We start from the raw sequence: 17,060 nt of genomic DNA, 5'->3' as shown, positions 1-17,060 counted from the left end.
TACACAAAGAGCTGAAATGTGTCAGATCATTTAAAATATTAAATATTACCAACACTAGAAACATTAAACAAAGACAAAATCATAAGGGTGTTGTACTTTGAAACGTTGCCCACAACAATGGTTTTCTTCACATAGAGCCGTGATGCCTCCTCTCCTGTAGTGTGGAATGTGATGTGCTGGTCTACAGATGACGGCACACCGAATGTGTCCTGTACCGATAGATATTTTAAGAGAAAGATAGATTTTTATTAATACTGATAATCAACCACCCCAATATATCTGTATATTCATTACAACGCAGCATGGCCATCTTGCTGCCCCATAGCTTTGCCCTTCAATTGTACCCTTCAATTGTTCCAATAACATAACCAATCACTATGGGAACAATTGAAGGCAGACATATCATGGAAAAGCTAGGATTCACATATTGTCCGTGATTTACTATTAATTATTAGAGGCGCTCCAATTTACTTAATTCATATTCTTATATACCCATTAGTGCTTTATTTTAGTAGCTGCTGAACAAAATCAGTTGATAATCACATAATTTTTTACTGATCAGTTGTCTTAACTGGTCCGTTACATAAACCAATATTGTGATGACGCAAAATGCACACAAAACCATGTCATCGCCAGACAGGGAATACTACCAAGTTTCTTTAAAATTAGTCAAATTTAAAGCTTTTCTGAAGCAAAATCACATAGGGGAAAGTTTGCCAAAAGCTTTAACACAACAAAAATTGTTCGCCACTTAAGGACAACGCAGCATTAATCATTAGAGTATGAATTGTTATCTACAGAGGCAGCAGCTAAACCATGCTCGTCAACCCTCACGCAACCACCTACAGCAGATGCCATCAAAACAGTCAAGCCTTACTCTGGAAGGAGTAAAAAGACTTTACCACAAACATCATAATGAAGAAAGAAAAAAATAAAGAGCAGTACCCAGTAGGGTTGTGCCGATAGACGATACTATTGTCTATCGACGATAGTCTCGTCTATCGACGATAGTCAGCTATATGGACGATACAGATGTCGCCATTAAAAACCCACGTTTCAAGAAAAGGAATCCCGTGACTTGCCACGGCTGCGCACGGCAAGCTGTGAAAATGCCCTTCATTACCTGTATGGGGCAGTCGTGTTTCAGTCTGAAGTATTGTGTGTCTACTGAAGCCGAAAATGTGTTCTCTCTCCTAGTCACCCATTGACAGCAAGCGACAGAGCTCATAAACATGTCGAGCTCAAACTGTAAATACTGATAAGTATTAATTCTTCATTTTCTTCTCTCCTTCAATGATGATACTTCTTCGACGGCGCTTTCTTCATTCAGTATAATTATTATTAGTAGTACTGCTCCGAATTTATTATTGTGATTTTTCCTTATTATTATTATTGTAACGCACCCGCGCGTGTCAATAAAAAAACTACAATGAGGTATGATATGTTAGCCTAAAACAATTGTTTTATTGTGTTTATGCGCCTTTAAATATACACTAAACAATAAACGCTGCCTTGTGCAAAGTGAAAGTGAGTTGCGCGTGCAACTTTTTGATCAAAAGGCTGATAAACGCGTGCGCAGATATGAGCAGATTTATCGATAAAACAACAGACATGAAATGAAAAAAATAACCACAAAAATATGTACTACTCTCTGAATACAACGCGACAGCACGCAGAATCCCTGGGCTTTGACTACTATCGTGTATCGGCGATCTTACAGGCTGATGATAGGACGATATGACAATGGGCATATCGCGCAACCCTAGTACCCAGCTCTGGCTGAGGCAGCCTGGTTTACCTTACCACTCCATGCATGCAGGCTGACAGAGAGCAAATATTTAGCACAGCTGCACGCATTTTGGAGAAATAGAGTCTCTCTTAGAAATGCTTAGAAATTTTTATAAAAAAAAATACCTGCCCTTGCAGTTTGACCATGCTTGACTCGCCAAATACCAAGTGAATGATGCCTGTGTTTATTTAAAATGATTGGTGCAGAAAATCTGTTATTCATTGATGCAGCTTTGTTCCATGGACTGCAGGTTATAACGAGTGAGTACAGCAAGACAGTCACGTTTTAGATAAACATTTTGGAATTTGTGAAAACCCCTTATTTGTGAATGCTAGCTAAAGAATGGAGAATTTTTGCCCTTTAGTTGAGCACCGGCTATTCTATTGATTACAGTTTCTTTATAATCTGCAAGAAATAATCAAAACATGCATAAGTTGCCTTCGAATAAATAAAAGTTATAAATGTACAATAATTTTTCAGATCTTAATTATATTTGTGCCCTGCTGATTAGAAGTTGTTTTTTACTGTTACAAAAATGTTAATAAATAAATATTACACAATATACATAGAACACTTAAAAACGGAAGATTCCAATAACCCCCACACACCCGTAATCAGTGATCAGTATCTGTCAATTCTAATTTCTGTGATAGGGTTTATAGGCCCTGAAAACCCTGATTGGAGCACCCCTAATATCCATATAACCTTTTGTATCCAAGACAAGAGCTTTATTCTCAATTTTATTTAAAAGACAACCTGGATGGCAAAAACCTGTATAACCTATATAAACCGGGTGAAATGCACTGATGAACACACAGGACCTCAGACACCTCACCTTGCCTGTATTGCGTCCCGGTCTGCGCTCCAGCTGCCTGAACTCTTCATCTTTCCACCCCTGAATGTCTCTCTCTCCTGGCTCTGTTGGCTGGCTCAAGGACTCCGTCTCAGAGTGGCCTACAGAATGTGCTTCAGATCCCTGGTTCAAAGGAGACGAGGAGCGAGACGGGGACTCCAGGAAGCGTTTAATAGCTGGATGATTGAAATCACTCACTGAGGACTTGAGGAGAAATAAGAGTAATTCTAAGACTTAGATTTTTAGGTTTTGTGGAAATTTTGTTTGAATAAAAATCTGAAATATAATTTTTTGAATTTCCAACTTTATATTAGGTAATAACTATTACATCAAAGTAAGCTTAGTTTTACCTCAGAAACTTTCGACAAGCCAGCGTTGGTGTAGTAACTAGCCACAATGCAGGCTCTCAGCTTGTCCATCATCCTCCTTGCCTCATTTAAACGCTACAGTGAGGGGGGTGATAAAATCATGCAAATTACTTATACGTTTTTTTCTTCTTTTTTTTTTCTCCATGTTCAAGGCTTAGCTGATTGTTGTTACTACTGCATTACATAAGACTAGGCAAGCAAATCTGCTAGCGTATTAACCTTAAACTCTTAGGACAGAATTGACTTATCTTAGGAATGAATTGGAGAGAGGGAGAGAAAGAGAGAGAAACAGACCGACAGAAAGACCAACTGACAGTAAGGAACAGTATGTTTATCTAAAACAGAACACATATGCACTGCACACTAATGCAAAAACGTGCTTTGTAACATTTTGTGCAATTCTGCACTGTAAACTTCCAGGTCTGATGTTGCCATCTAAATATTTTGCAAATGTTGTCCAGCAACTATATTACGTAACATTGAAAGTCATAAGACTGAAACTGATATTTGGAACATGAGCAAAAATGGAAGAAAAAAAACCTAAAAGATGCTTTGGAAAAACTTGCGGGTGAAAAACAGTACTTAAATTTGGAAAGGTTTAGTAGTTGAAGTAATCATCAGATTCAGATAACAAATAACCCAGCAAATTCTTTAACACCAACTAAAATATTTAGAATGATAAATAAAGAGAAAAAAAACTAAAGAAACTCACTGAAATTATACCATACACACAGGTTTTACCTGGCTGATGACCTCAATCTCATGTTCCTTGTTCTTCATCTCCAGGCCAAACTGGTCTCTGATGATCGCTTCAATCTTCTGTATTGCGGCATCACGTGCTAAACAACCAAAAAAAAAAAAAAAACCCTCTTATTTTCCAGCCTGGTAACTTTATAGTGGCACAACATCAAGTGAAAATGACACTGTAACAGACACTGTGTAAGAAACAACACAGGTACAGTTGTGTTCAAAATTATTCAACCCCCACTGAAATTGAGTGTTTTGGCCAGTTTGACATTGATTTTGATCATTTCAGTCATCTTGTTTACAATTAAATCAAAGAGGCACTTGTAAGTCAGACAAATATAACATAACATTTATAATGAAATAACCACAAATGTCTTTTCTGTGCTCACATCATTATCAGTTTTATTCAACCCCCAAGTGACATTCATTCTTAATATTTAGTACAACATCCTTTTTCAGTTATAACAGCTTTTAAACGTGAAGGATAGCTTGACACAAGTGTCTTGCAGCGATCTATGGGTATCTTAGCCCATTCTTCATGGGCAAAAGCCTCCAGTTCAGTCACATCCTTGGGCTTGCGTGCTGCAACTGCTTTCTTTAAGTCCCACCAGAGGTTCTCAATCGGATTTAAGTCTGGTGACTGCGAAGGCCACTCCAAAATGTTCCAGCCTTTAATCTGCAACCATGCTCTAGAGGTCCAACGTCTCCCAAGCCTTAGGTTTGTGACGGACTGCATCACATTTTCTTCCAATATCTCCTGGTACTGAAGAGAATTCATGGTACCTTGCACAGGCTGAAACTTCCCTTTACCTGCAGAAGCAAAACAGCCCCAAAGCATGTTTAACCCCCCCGCCATGCTTCACAGTAGGCAAGGTATTCTTTTCTTCATAGGCCTTGTTCTTCCTCCTCCAAACATAGCATTGATCCATTGGCCCAATTTTGTTTCATCAGTTCACAGAACACTATCTCAAAACTTTTGTGGTTTGTCCACATGACTTTTGGCGTACTTTTAGCAAGTTACGCAGTGTGCGCCTTATTGTCTGAGCTGAAACTTCAGTACCCGCATCTGACAAATCCGTTTTCAGTTTCTCAGCAGTCACACAGGGACTCTTCTCCACTTTGCGTTTCAGGTAGCGCACAGCAGTCGAAGTCAGCATCTTCTTTCTGCCACGACCAGGTAGCGTTTCAATAGTGCTCTTTGCCTTAAATTTGCGAATGATGCTTCCTATGCTGTCTCTTGGAATGTTTAACATCTTTGCAATCTTGCCCTTCCTGTGAAGAGAAATCCCCTCTTCTCTTGTCTTCCTGGACCATTCTTTTGACTTCACCATGTTTGTAAACAACCAGTAAATGTCTAGAAGGAGCTGAGTATCACAGTCATTTTAAATCTGCTTAATTGGTGCTTATTATGCTTAATTGCTGCTCGTTGACATCCACAGGTGTTTTTAATACCTGATCAAAAACACTTGAATGAACCTCTGTTCTTAAGAGTGGTAGCCTTTAAGGGGTTGAATAATTGGGTCAATGAAGAAATCACAAAAAAAAAAACATTTAATACTGTATTACAAAAACAATTGATGTCACTTTAGTTGCATTTGGTTCTTTAAAAAGTCCTTGTAAGATTTCATTCTGAACACAATTACAAATGTACACTAAATTCTCTAAAACCTTTTACAGCATTGGGGGTTGAATAATTTTAAACACAACTGTATATGCTGTTATAGAAAAGTAATACAGAATAGCACTGATGTGGTCTAAGTGTCAGTTTCACTTGATGTCTAGAAGAAGAGTAGGAGTTACCATCCCAAAGTGTTTATCATCTTTTTTAACCTCAGAACTACCACTCAATCTATTACTGAATGACACTTGGGCTTTATTTTAACCATTTACATTTATGACACAAGTACTCAGTCCCCCCTAGAGCTTTTGCTTTCCATTCTGTTGACATTTAAAAGACAAAAAAATTATACTGTGTTTTATGTCACTGCAATACAGGCAAATGGCTTTCACACTGTTCCCAAGACAACGGTGGCATTGTGGTGTTTTAAAATTCAAGTAGAATTATGCATCAGAACTAGAATCCTGTAGGACCAATAAGGCTTTACGATTTGACCAAAAAAAAAAAAAAACTGTGACTGAAACTCTAAACTGTGATATGTAACTAAGAAAGGTACCATTTAGTTTTCAACCCTATTAAATCGCATAATCCCTATGAATTTATTATAATTCACCTCATATAGCATATTGTATTAAATATTCTTAGTCATAGCCTGTAGAAGCATGTGTCTCACCTTATCTCTGATAGAAATCGCCGACATTTATCTACAGTGGGTATGGAAAGTATTCAGACCGTTTAAATTTTTTACTCTTTGTTATATTGCAGCCATTTGCTAAAATTATTTAAGTTTATTTTTTTTCTCATTAATGTACACACAGTACCCCATATTGACAGAAAAACACAGAATTGTTGACATGTTTGCGGATTTATTGAAAAGAAAATCTGAAATATCACATGGTCCTAGGTATTCAGACCCTTTGCTCAGTATTTAGTAGAAGCACCCGTTTGATCTAAAACAGCCATGAGTCTTTTCCACACCTGGATTTGGGGATCCTCTGCCATTCCTCCTTGCAGATCCTCTCCAGTTCTGTCAGGTTGGATGGTAATCGCTAGTGGACAGCCATTTTTAGGTCTCTCCAAAAATGCTCAATTGGGTTTAAGTCAGGGCTCTGGCTGGGCCATTAAAGAACAGTCACAGTTGTTGTAAAGCAACTTCTTCGTTATTTTAGCTGTGTGCTTAGGGTCATTGTCTTGTTGGAAGGTAAACCTGCGGCTCAGTCTGCGGTCCTGAGCACTCTGGAGAAGGTTTTCGTCCAGGATATCCCCGTACTTGGCCGCATTCATCATTACCTCGATTGAAACCAGTCATCCTGTCCCTGCAGCTGAAAAACACCCCCACAGCATGATGCTGCCACCACCATGCTTCACTGTTGGGACTGTATTGGACAGGACTAGGAAGGGTTAAGATCTGTGCCTTGCCACCATTCTGTCTTTGAGCTCTTCAGGCAGTTCCTTTGACCTCATGATTCTCATTTGCTCTGACGTGCATTGTGAGTTGTAAGGTCTGATAATAGACAGGTGTGTGGTTTTCCTAATCAAGTCCCATCAGTATAATCAAACACAGCTGGACTTAAATGAAGTTGTAGAACCATCTCAAGGATGATCAGAAGAAATGGACATCACCTGAGTTAAATATATGAGTGTCACAGCCAAGGGTCTGAATTCTTAGGATCATGTGGTATTTGTTTTTCTTTTTAAATAAATCTGCAAAAATGTCCACAATTCTGTGTTTTTTTGTTAATATGAGGTGCTGTGTTAATGAGGGAAAAAAAAGAACTTAAATGATTTTAGCAAATGGCTGCAATATAACAGAGTGAAAAATTTAAGGTGGTCTAAATACTTTGCGTACCCATTGTATCTTTCAGCCTGGAAGATCTTACACTGGTCCATAACACAATTACAATTTTTGTGCAGCACTACAGACCAATCAACAAAAATGCATAGTCAAAGATGAACCGTCTGTATTAACATGCGTTATTTGTTATTATCAGTAACTACTTTATCCTGGTCCGTGTAACTGTGGTTCAAATTACTAATTTGTTTGGAAAAAACAAAACCGGCCAAGTTGCAAAGATTACCCAAATAACCAAGTAAGTGAGCGGGATTGTTCAAGTTTTATGCCACCTCTATCTCTTAGCAATGCTGCTGCACCTGCTACACTCCTGTCCCTGAAACGCGCACACACAAATACTCCAGCAAACAAACACTGCCTTGTACTTCACAGTGGACTGTGAATTATTATTAAAATGCAAAACCAATAAGGTTTACCATTCTGTTCAAGTACTTTGCTCCTCTTGCTCTGCTGCACTTGGGTGATGTCCTCATAGTCTGGATCTTTATCCTCCAGTTTGCGTTTAATTCCTGACATTTCAGCTGATCTGAAAATACTTAAACAGCCAGAGTTAATGAGCAGCTTCATGTCTACATAATTTAACAATATATATTTACAGTTTCTTTATATTATTAAAAAAAACAATGAAATATTATGGGTTTTAGAAAATAAAAACAAACCTGCTCGAGTTGTGGTTAACACTAATCACACAGCTCATAGAGTCTCCCACACTGAGCCTACTGCTGTTAGTTAGCTAGCTTGCTAAGTAATTACCTGTTAGCATGCAGCTTTTGCTTTCATTTAGACGTAAAACAAAATTAACACACATAAAAAACAAACAATAAAAATAACAAACATAAATGTTGAGTATTTTAATGGCATTTATTTGTGCACAACAATTCAACAAAAATAACCTTGCACTGGTGCAGTAATTTAGCTTTGAAGATTTAGCGAAGCTTCAATGTTTCAAGCCGAAGTAACGCACTCGGTGGTCGGATACGCGTTTTAGGAAAACTCGGTGAAATCCTGAGGCCTTAGCCTAGCCTAGCTAGCATTTTACTTCACCGACAATACAGTAGAACGTACTAAAACATACTTTAGGTATTGCGCGACATATTATTTTACATTTGGCACTTTCCTGTTCGCAGTTTAAATGCACATTGCATTCGGAGCTATAGTGAAATATATGTGAAATAAACAAAGCTAATAAAAAACCTTGAATAACACCGGAGGTAACATTACCTGTCACACTACAGGAAACAGCAGCGGGTTTTAAACGCGGATAAAGTTAAACAAACAGCGAGCTCATTCTACATGCAGCTCTTCCGAACAGTGCAGCTTCTTTAGGTTTTGGCCTCTCAGACAACATGCAGGAGATAACATGCACTGTTTATGATTTGTTTTGTATGGACGCTAGCTAAACCCCAGGCTAACAGCAGGTATTATTCCATGTGTGCTAACAGCATGGAGAATTTAGGCCTCGACATTTTAGGAATAGTCCTCAAGATGGCGCTCCAAGTCAACCAATTTTAGTTATGACTCACTACAGGGATTCAGCTAAATGTTGTGAATGTTCAGTTTAATCCCTCCATCAAGGAACCTCTGGAGTCGAACTAGTAAACTTATAGTGACCATTGTATTTATTACTATTGTTACATTCATAACATTCATAACATTTTTATCTCATTATATGTTAAGATTAAGAGCCCTGTTTAAGGGCCGAACAGTGGCAACTTGGTGGTCGTGGGATTTGAACCTGGGACCTAGCAGATCATCGTCCTAATCACCGAGCTATCCCTGACCCACTTTTACAACCGTGGTAGGATCTCCAGTCAACACTCACATGCACAACTCCACACTACGGGCAATTTGGGAACACAGATTATTCTAACTTGCTTGTCTATGGACTGTGGGAAGAAACCGGAGTACTCAGAGGAAACCCACCTGATTAGTTCACGGCTATAGATAAGACAGATCAGTTTGAAGTGTGTGTGTTTCATTTTATAAAAAAAAAAAGCACATACTTTGTTTTTGTCCTTTTTTCCATTTTTTACTAGTGCTATATAAACAGGTGAGCCTCTGTAAGCAAGATACACGTGCAGCACGTCTCTGTGTAATTATTAACCATTGATTTTGATCACGTTTTTTCTTTTGATCACTTTACTTACTGTATCAGACAATGCAATTGTTTGATAGCTGGAGTTGAATACTTGATATTTATTGGTCAAATAAATTTGACATGAAATATTGACCACTTGGTTTTCCAGTTATGCCATGGAATTCACCAGACAAACAAGTCTGATCCACAGAGGCAAAGGATCTGCTGTCAGCACACTGAGGCCAGAGCTTCCACTGTTGCACAAGGGGAAGTCGACCTAGGTTTTAATAGTTTTAATGTTATGGCTGATCAGTATACAGTAAATTAGTGCCTTTTTATTATTAATCCTACAGCCAAGCCAGTTTACAGGAATAGTGAGAAAACCTTTCATACTTACATTATATAATTACAACTTTATATTTGTTTTATGTTCAATTTGCCAGCACAGGGAAACAAAATCCTCCTATACGAATGCTGCCTTTTCAGTTTTGGTTGTAATACAATGATATTAAGTTGAAGGCAGAAATTAAGGCCATGTTCAACTATACGTTCATCCGTGGACATGTGACCAGCACAAACATATATGATGTTAACCATCTTCCTCCAGACCAAGTGGCTGCTAACCTCCACCCATCGGGGGAAACTTTCCATCAGATTTGCATGGCTGTTTAGACGTGTTCATGCAGCCACAAAAGCATTAGTGAGGTCACGCACTGATATTGGGTGAACAGGACAGGTGCTCAGTCTACATTCCAGCTTATATGCAAAAAGAGTAAGACAGGGTTTACACCAGACCACTACAGCCTTGTCTGGGTACAAGGGCATTGTCATGGTAGAACAGGTTCGGGCTTTTAGTTTAAGTGACGTTCCAGTGACGTTCAATACAATAGGGTCAAGTGTCCACAAACTGTATAGTTGCTATAAAGGTACCCTTTACATCAGGGGCACCTTATGAATGTGTGATTAGATTAGAAAAGAAGAGAAAAAAGAAAAAAGAACACTGCTTGTTATATTACAAATATTTCTTCTCAAAGTTTTTTCAGAAACTATTTTAATTGTACAAAGTTAGAAATTCGAGAACGAACCATTTTCATTTGACGTATTAGCTGTTATAATGTTTTAAAGACAGCAAAAAAAAAGTTGTATTTGTAAAGTTGCTTGTAGTCATCCACCCCCATGTTTCTGCACCTGGGCTGCTATCACAGCACTTCCATGTTTAATTATCTTTTGTAACACACCTGCTTTAAAGGTAAAATGGATGTTTTGTCTGCAGTAATCTGCCCCACCATATAGCTACACCTGTGCAATTACCATAGCTCTCACATGTCTGTTTTACTTGCTGACACACAAGCACACACACACACGCGCACGCACACGGCCACCTGCTTAGACATTAAAACACTGTGCGGGAGAACAAATCACTAACACACTGCTTACAAAAACATGATTTTCTACATCATGAAATTTTTTCCTCGATCTCATCTTAACCTCTGGTGGCATCTTCTGGTTCCCCTTTCCAAATTATAGACTCCAGATAAACCCTTTATGACACATACACACACTTGCATTTTTAAATTTCAGAGTTCAGAGTTCTGTGATATTGTTAAAGGTTATTTTCAGGTATGCATTCAATTAAAACCATAAAATTGCAGCTAGAAAGTAGATGATGAAACAAAAACTAGAAAAGCAATAACAATAATAAACATCAAATACCAGCTTTTATGAAACTTAAAGCGAATATATAAAATGTAAAATCTTAAATATTTTTTGAATTTTATAATATTAGTTAAACTATATTCATTTTATTATTACATTATATTAATTATATCATATTAATATTAATTTTAACTAATACTGTATTTGGTGAATTCTCTAACCCCGACTCTATTGTCTATTCAGACTGAAGATACTTGGACCAGACTTTCACCTAAACCATGTTTTTTTTTGTGCAAGAAAACATAGTTAACCTTCTTACAGACAGAGAAGGTTTCACATTGTTTACACGAGAACACAGATTGAAACAGCTAAGGTAGAATTCCAGTCATCCTTATTATATTAATCACTGAATTGTTCTGTAACCTGTCTGGCAATCCAGCCTTGCATTTCCACTGAAATTACTTTATACACTTACTAGGTAAATGGCATGCATTCATATTAATCACATAACACCTAAATCAGCAGTCTGAAAGAATGATTATTGCCCAGAGCTATGAACTCTAACTCTATTATGATAAAAAAATTTGTGGGATACTGCAGTACATAGATGTGAATATATTTTTGCAACTATCTGAAAAGATTTGCTTGTCCTTATGGGTCCCATACAGTCCTTTTAGAAAGTACCGTAATGATAATTCTTGTTTCTGCTACTCAAAAGATACATTTTCAAATTTCAACCCATTAGATTCAAATCAAGATGTGTTAAATAGCATGGGGTAACCTAAAATATAGCAACGTTTGTTAGAACCCACTATTTTTTTAAGTGATCAAAAGTATTGGAACGTGTTACTCATCAATGTTTGTGGTTAGACAGGTGTGGCTTGTTTCATTAATATCACTGAATACCTTGGTTTGGGATCTGGGTTTTATCCGTGAAGGCTGCATTTGTTGTTAAAAAAAACCAACATGCAAACTAGAGAAATTTCTATAGAAAAAAAGCAAGGCATTTTGAACCTGATAGATGAGGAAAAATTGCTAACTTGTCATTGCGCAATCATTGGGCATGTGCATTACAACAATTTAAAATGTAAACCAAATACTGGTGTATTAACAACCAGACACTGGAACACGTTGGCCATTCGTTTCATTAGGAGTTACGTAGTAGGACCCACTAATAATGCAGATCTGGATCATTATCTGGTCCCAAAGGTGAATGAACGATTAGAGTCGACATATCTGTTATATTCTAGATACTGTGGGTCATTAGAAGGCATGAGCACATTACCCCTATTTTATCCACACCAAATTTCCCTTTGATTTTATACTTTTGTTGACCAATAAAGCATTCAGTAGTCTTGCCCCATATTACCTAAATGAGCTGCTGGTATTCTATTATGTATCATGCCTGCTTTGATTAAAAAGTGCAGGCTATTTGTTGATACCTCGTATAATGAAAACTACAGCAGTGGTAAGAGCTTTGTAAGTTATATTTATTGTCTGAGATCCATCCATAGTTTCAATGATTTACATTTAGGCTGAAACCATGTGAGTTTAGTCAAGACCTTTGTAAACACATTAGGGAAAGAAAAAAGATCTGGAGAGTTTAGGGGCATGAATTTTTGGGTAAACTAGTAGATTTGGATGCTGTTGTACTGCACTTGATATAAATAGTTTTGCTATGAAGCTTGAAGACTTCTTGACCTTTATTGACTGAAATTGTCATGAACAGTTTTGTACCCAAGTTGGGTTTTGTACCCAATTTACCATCAGTAAAAAGATGGTAACCTTAACAAAGTGGCCTAAATTTGCTGTCATACAGTTGCAGTTTTTGACCTTTATGGCTTTATGTTTGTTCTTACTGAGCAAGCTGAGCAAACAGAATCCTTGAGAGGAACCAGACTCAAAAGAAAACCCTCCTCATTGGGTGACACCATGTTAACTATACATAAACCTCCTTCTATGACTGTGTGCTATATGGTCAAAAGTGCTTTTGTACAACAGAAAATTTATGTGAGATTACATGATGTCCACCAAGTTGAAATTACTACTGATGTTCACTGATGGCACAAGTCTTTAAAAAAAATCACAAAAAAAACCCAACACCAGTTTGGTGATGTCATTAAGTCTCTAGATTGATGTAGTTATTACAAGTAGGGATATACAGCCAAACATTTAATGCAAATTGCTACTAATATTCTTATATTTTCACAATATTTTAATTACCTAAATACTGCATAGTCTGCCACCAAGTGTCATATTCTGACTAGTTTAATTCATCAATGTGTGAATAAAATGTGTGATCTATCCATCTGGAACTGACATCAAACGACCATAGACAGAATGTTGGATGAAATTCTTAGAAAAAACTATTAAGTTTATTAACAGGATTGCAAGCATGACACAGAAAAACACTCCCCCTCCCACCCCCTACCCACACACTTTATATACTGTACATGGACCTAAAGTAAAAAATGGAAAACTCAATTTCTACACTTGAGGCTACGCATCACTGTACTTAACATCACGTAACCTGTTGCACTGAATCCATTGTCACATAGAAATGATTTTTTTTTTCTTAATGCTAAACAAATTCTTACATCTATTAACATGGTTATTACATTATTTAAATGGTCTAACCAGGCATCTAGGTAATCCACCCATTGACTCAGTTCTGAGTAGAAGTTCAACAAAATTCTGCATATTTTTTTTATGTGCATAAGGGCACACGCACACACACCAAATTTGGGGCAAAAGCATGTGCCAAGAATTAGCAAAAATGTGCTGGGATTCCTCTAAATAAATCAAACTGACACTTGGCTCTGGTAATGATTATGTTCACTTCTGACATTTTACAAGAACGGTTGTCTGTTGAAATTATGTGATTCTAAGCATTTGTTTTTCATTTTAGTTCTCTAAGAAAATGCAGAAACACAGCTCAGAATGCAAGTAACCAATAATCAAAAAATAACTTGACGCCCACCAAACACTTTGACACCTTATTCCTCTAAACCTGCAGGGACTGTGAAAAAAGTTAAAGCTGCTTGAGGTATTATTTTCAAGCAGCAGTGCTATTATACCATAACTATGATATAAACAACACAAGAAAAATGACAGAATTCACATTGTTTGCTTAGTGTGAATTTTGTTATATAGTTAGAAATTCTAAAATTAAAATAAAAAGGGTGCTAGTTTAAAAAAAAAACAAGTCAAGCAAAGTGGCTTACAGTACACACACACGTATAAAATGTGTTAATAATATATCACAGTTAAAAAAATACCCAAATAGAAAACAACTTATTTACATCAAGATATCATAGCACTAACAATGACACACACATATTAACATGACATTAAGTGCATGATTGGGGTTCCTTTTAAACACACACACACACACACACACACACACACAGGTTATAGACACAGTCACGCTTAAAAAAAAAAAAAAAAAAAAAAAAAGTAAAGTTTCACAGCAAATATACCACTTAATTCACAAAAGTCTGCCTCTGTGTATTGGCCACGTGATCACATTTGATACAGTTTCAATAAAGAACTGCGCTGTGCGTGCCAACGGTTTTACGTCTATCAGTTAGAAGAAGAAACCCATACAGATTTCAAAATTAATATTATGTGAAAAAAAAAGGGAAAACAAAAACGAGTGTTAAAATTAACACATTTTGACACTGGTCATCTATTGGTTACATGGTATGGTACTTTCTTACAATGCAAAATACAATAGCAATAACAATACATATAATAAAATATTAAAATAGTATTAAATACAAATATAAATGCATAATGTAGGATTAATAAATGATTCAGAATTGATTGTTAAAAATGAAAAGATTAATAGAAAAGTGAGTAATATCATGCTACATAACAGCAAGTCAAAAAAACATATGAAAAGTTTTTGAATGAATCACTAACAGAGCAGTTTGTTTATATATGACTGTCACTGCTACTGTTGTGTATAGAAGCTCAGAATACCATGAAAGTGTTGCAGGAGTGTTAAGCGTGGTGCTACGTGTTCCATTAGAAATGCACACATTGCAAATCGGGGATGATGTGATGTACATTCTTATACTAAAAAAAAAGACAGACAAAAGAAAACAATACAGTAATGAATAAAGAGGAAGAATATGATAGAAATAACTAAAACAGAGCAAGTAAAAACAAAATAGGAAAAAAGATAACAGTGAGACGTCTTGGGTTAAAAATAGGCAAAAAATTAAATATTTATCATATGATGTCACACATATGGGCAACTCCTTTTCTTTGGGCATCTTTATGGAGAAGCTTTAAATAGCTTTGTAAGTTTTGATCATTTAACACATTGCCTTTTGATAAACTGTGTCACATTCTGGAGCCATTTGGGCCTCATAACTTGACTCAAAATGTTTCCATTGGGTTTATTCAATGAGCCGATACAGATAGCTAGCTTGCGTGGCTAGGTGGATTTAATGCTAACTCACAGCAAAATACACTAATAGAGCTGGTCAGTTCTATCAACAGCATCCTATGCAAATTAAATTCTGTTCATATGTTGATGTTTGTGTCCAGTTACAGTTATGGAGGCTCATTTGCACTGTACAGGCTAGCGGTCCCAAATAATACACAACAATTTAACCACCTATATACTGTAGCTAAAGATAAATAATTTGCTTTCGCCTTTTTAAGAGACCATGACAAGAACTCTATTTCACTTTCAACTAAAGGTGTAGTGTTGATTTCAAGTGTGGCATTTGTATTTGTAATCTGTTTCTCATTACAAAGTAGAAAAGCCATGACACCAAAATCATGTGCTCTGGTCCACTGCACTCTTACACACGCTGAACACCAAAAACGTGCCTGATGTTTTTATCGCAGATAAAAAGGCTAAAAGGCTTTTAGACTAAAAGGCATAAAGACATTATAACGAATAAAAAAATCATTCACGAAAAAATTTTTCATTTTTGCAGATTTTTACATCATCATCCCAAAGAAAATAGATTTATGTAAATTCATAAGTTTTTGTACTTCGATAGTCAAACATTGGCAGTCATTTTGGATTTGGCTTAAAGAGAAGAATATTTGGACGAGTATGGTCCTGTGATGTGGTTTAGTAACAGTGTGCGTTGTTGTACATCTGGTTTCTTTGGAATAAGCAGGAATAATGCAGCTCTGTTCACCATAGCAACCACCTTGCACTTCTGCTCAAGCGTAGGTCTTCCAAGCATTCAATCTAGAAGAAAAAAAAAAGGGCACCAACCTACAGTAGCTGCACATCTGACACTGGTCTAAACCTGCCTTTCAGGTGCAGTGGCCAATAGCCACAAAGTGCCTCCAACTAGGTCTCATGGTTTGTGACGAAGATGTGAGAACTATGTATAAACAAAGACAGAAAAATAAGAGACAGGATGGAAATAGAGGAGGTGGACTACTTGGGTAAGAAAATTGTGAGAATTTTTTTTTTGTCATTGAGTATCATGAAAGCAGGAGATCACCTCTTTATAAAGATTAAAGATTGTTGAATCAAATTGAAGAAAAGCTGCACAAAACATAGTCATCTCATCTGTTCATCAGTCCAGCCCAGATGGTTGATTTTAGTGTTTTAACAGATCCTGCTGTGTTTGTATTGTGTGTGTGTGTGTGTGTGTCTGTGTGTGTGTACGTGTGTACGTGTGTACAGAGTGTTACTCAGGTCCGATGCGGCTTCTCATTGAAACGGTGTATAGTGATGCAGCCGTGACAGGAAATGGGGCGGGGCATGGCAGCAACACCCGTCATAATGCCGGAGGCAGGGTCGTAGCACATGATGCTGTCAGAGGCCACGCCGTTCTCTCCCCGCCCACCCAGGATGAAGATCTTTCCATTACACACCGACATGCCGCAGCATTCCTATACAGACATATCCACACTTGTCAAAACACAAATGGTCTAGAAATTTGTCACAGGTTACCCAAGCATACCTACAACACATGGATTTTAAATCTCCTTCACAGATTCTTAGGAAAATGTACTACACATTGCCATTTTCCTAAAAATGTACTATAAAGGTGAGGAAGTTACAACTTGTTGGCACTGTGGATTGGTACTACGGCTGTGATATGAACAAAAGACGATT

General features: G+C 37.0%; 2 protein-coding genes across 3 annotated transcripts in view; both read right to left on the bottom strand.

The window, feature by feature from the left end:
* The window catches only part of yeats2 (YEATS domain containing 2), a 48,619-nt gene extending 39,958 nt beyond the window's left edge, over window positions 1-8,661 (bottom strand). The window contains exons 1-6 of one of the 2 annotated variants that reach the window (XM_053486417.1): window positions 8,449-8,661; window positions 7,644-7,762; window positions 3,752-3,849; window positions 2,993-3,085; window positions 2,625-2,846; window positions 97-209 (exon numbers count right to left, since the gene is read on the bottom strand). In XM_053486417.1, the coding sequence (XP_053342392.1) occupies window positions 97-209; window positions 2,625-2,846; window positions 2,993-3,085; window positions 3,752-3,849; window positions 7,644-7,743 (626 nt within the window). In that variant the 5' untranslated portion in view covers window positions 7,744-7,762; window positions 8,449-8,661. Of the gene's footprint in view, window positions 1-96; window positions 210-2,624; window positions 2,847-2,992; window positions 3,086-3,751; window positions 3,850-7,643; window positions 7,763-7,886; window positions 8,020-8,448 lie in introns of those variants that run through there. The other variant, XM_053486416.1, reaches the window with a different exon arrangement.
* Window positions 8,662-13,398: 4,737 nt separating this feature from the next.
* klhl24a (kelch-like family member 24a) overlaps window positions 13,399-17,060 on the bottom strand; it is a 36,405-nt gene continuing 32,743 nt past the window's right edge. Inside the window, exon 8 of the mRNA XM_053486788.1 lies at window positions 13,399-16,834. Within this exon, the coding sequence (XP_053342763.1) occupies window positions 16,634-16,834 (201 nt within the window). The 3' untranslated portion in view covers window positions 13,399-16,633. The remainder of the gene's footprint in view (window positions 16,835-17,060) is intronic.

Source organism: Clarias gariepinus, chromosome 25, assembly GCF_024256425.1.
Source record: "Clarias gariepinus isolate MV-2021 ecotype Netherlands chromosome 25, CGAR_prim_01v2, whole genome shotgun sequence".
NCBI classification, from domain to species: domain Eukaryota; kingdom Metazoa; phylum Chordata; class Actinopteri; order Siluriformes; family Clariidae; genus Clarias; species Clarias gariepinus.
Note: the sequence above shows the minus strand (reverse complement) of the source record. Positions and strands in the feature narration are given on the sequence as shown.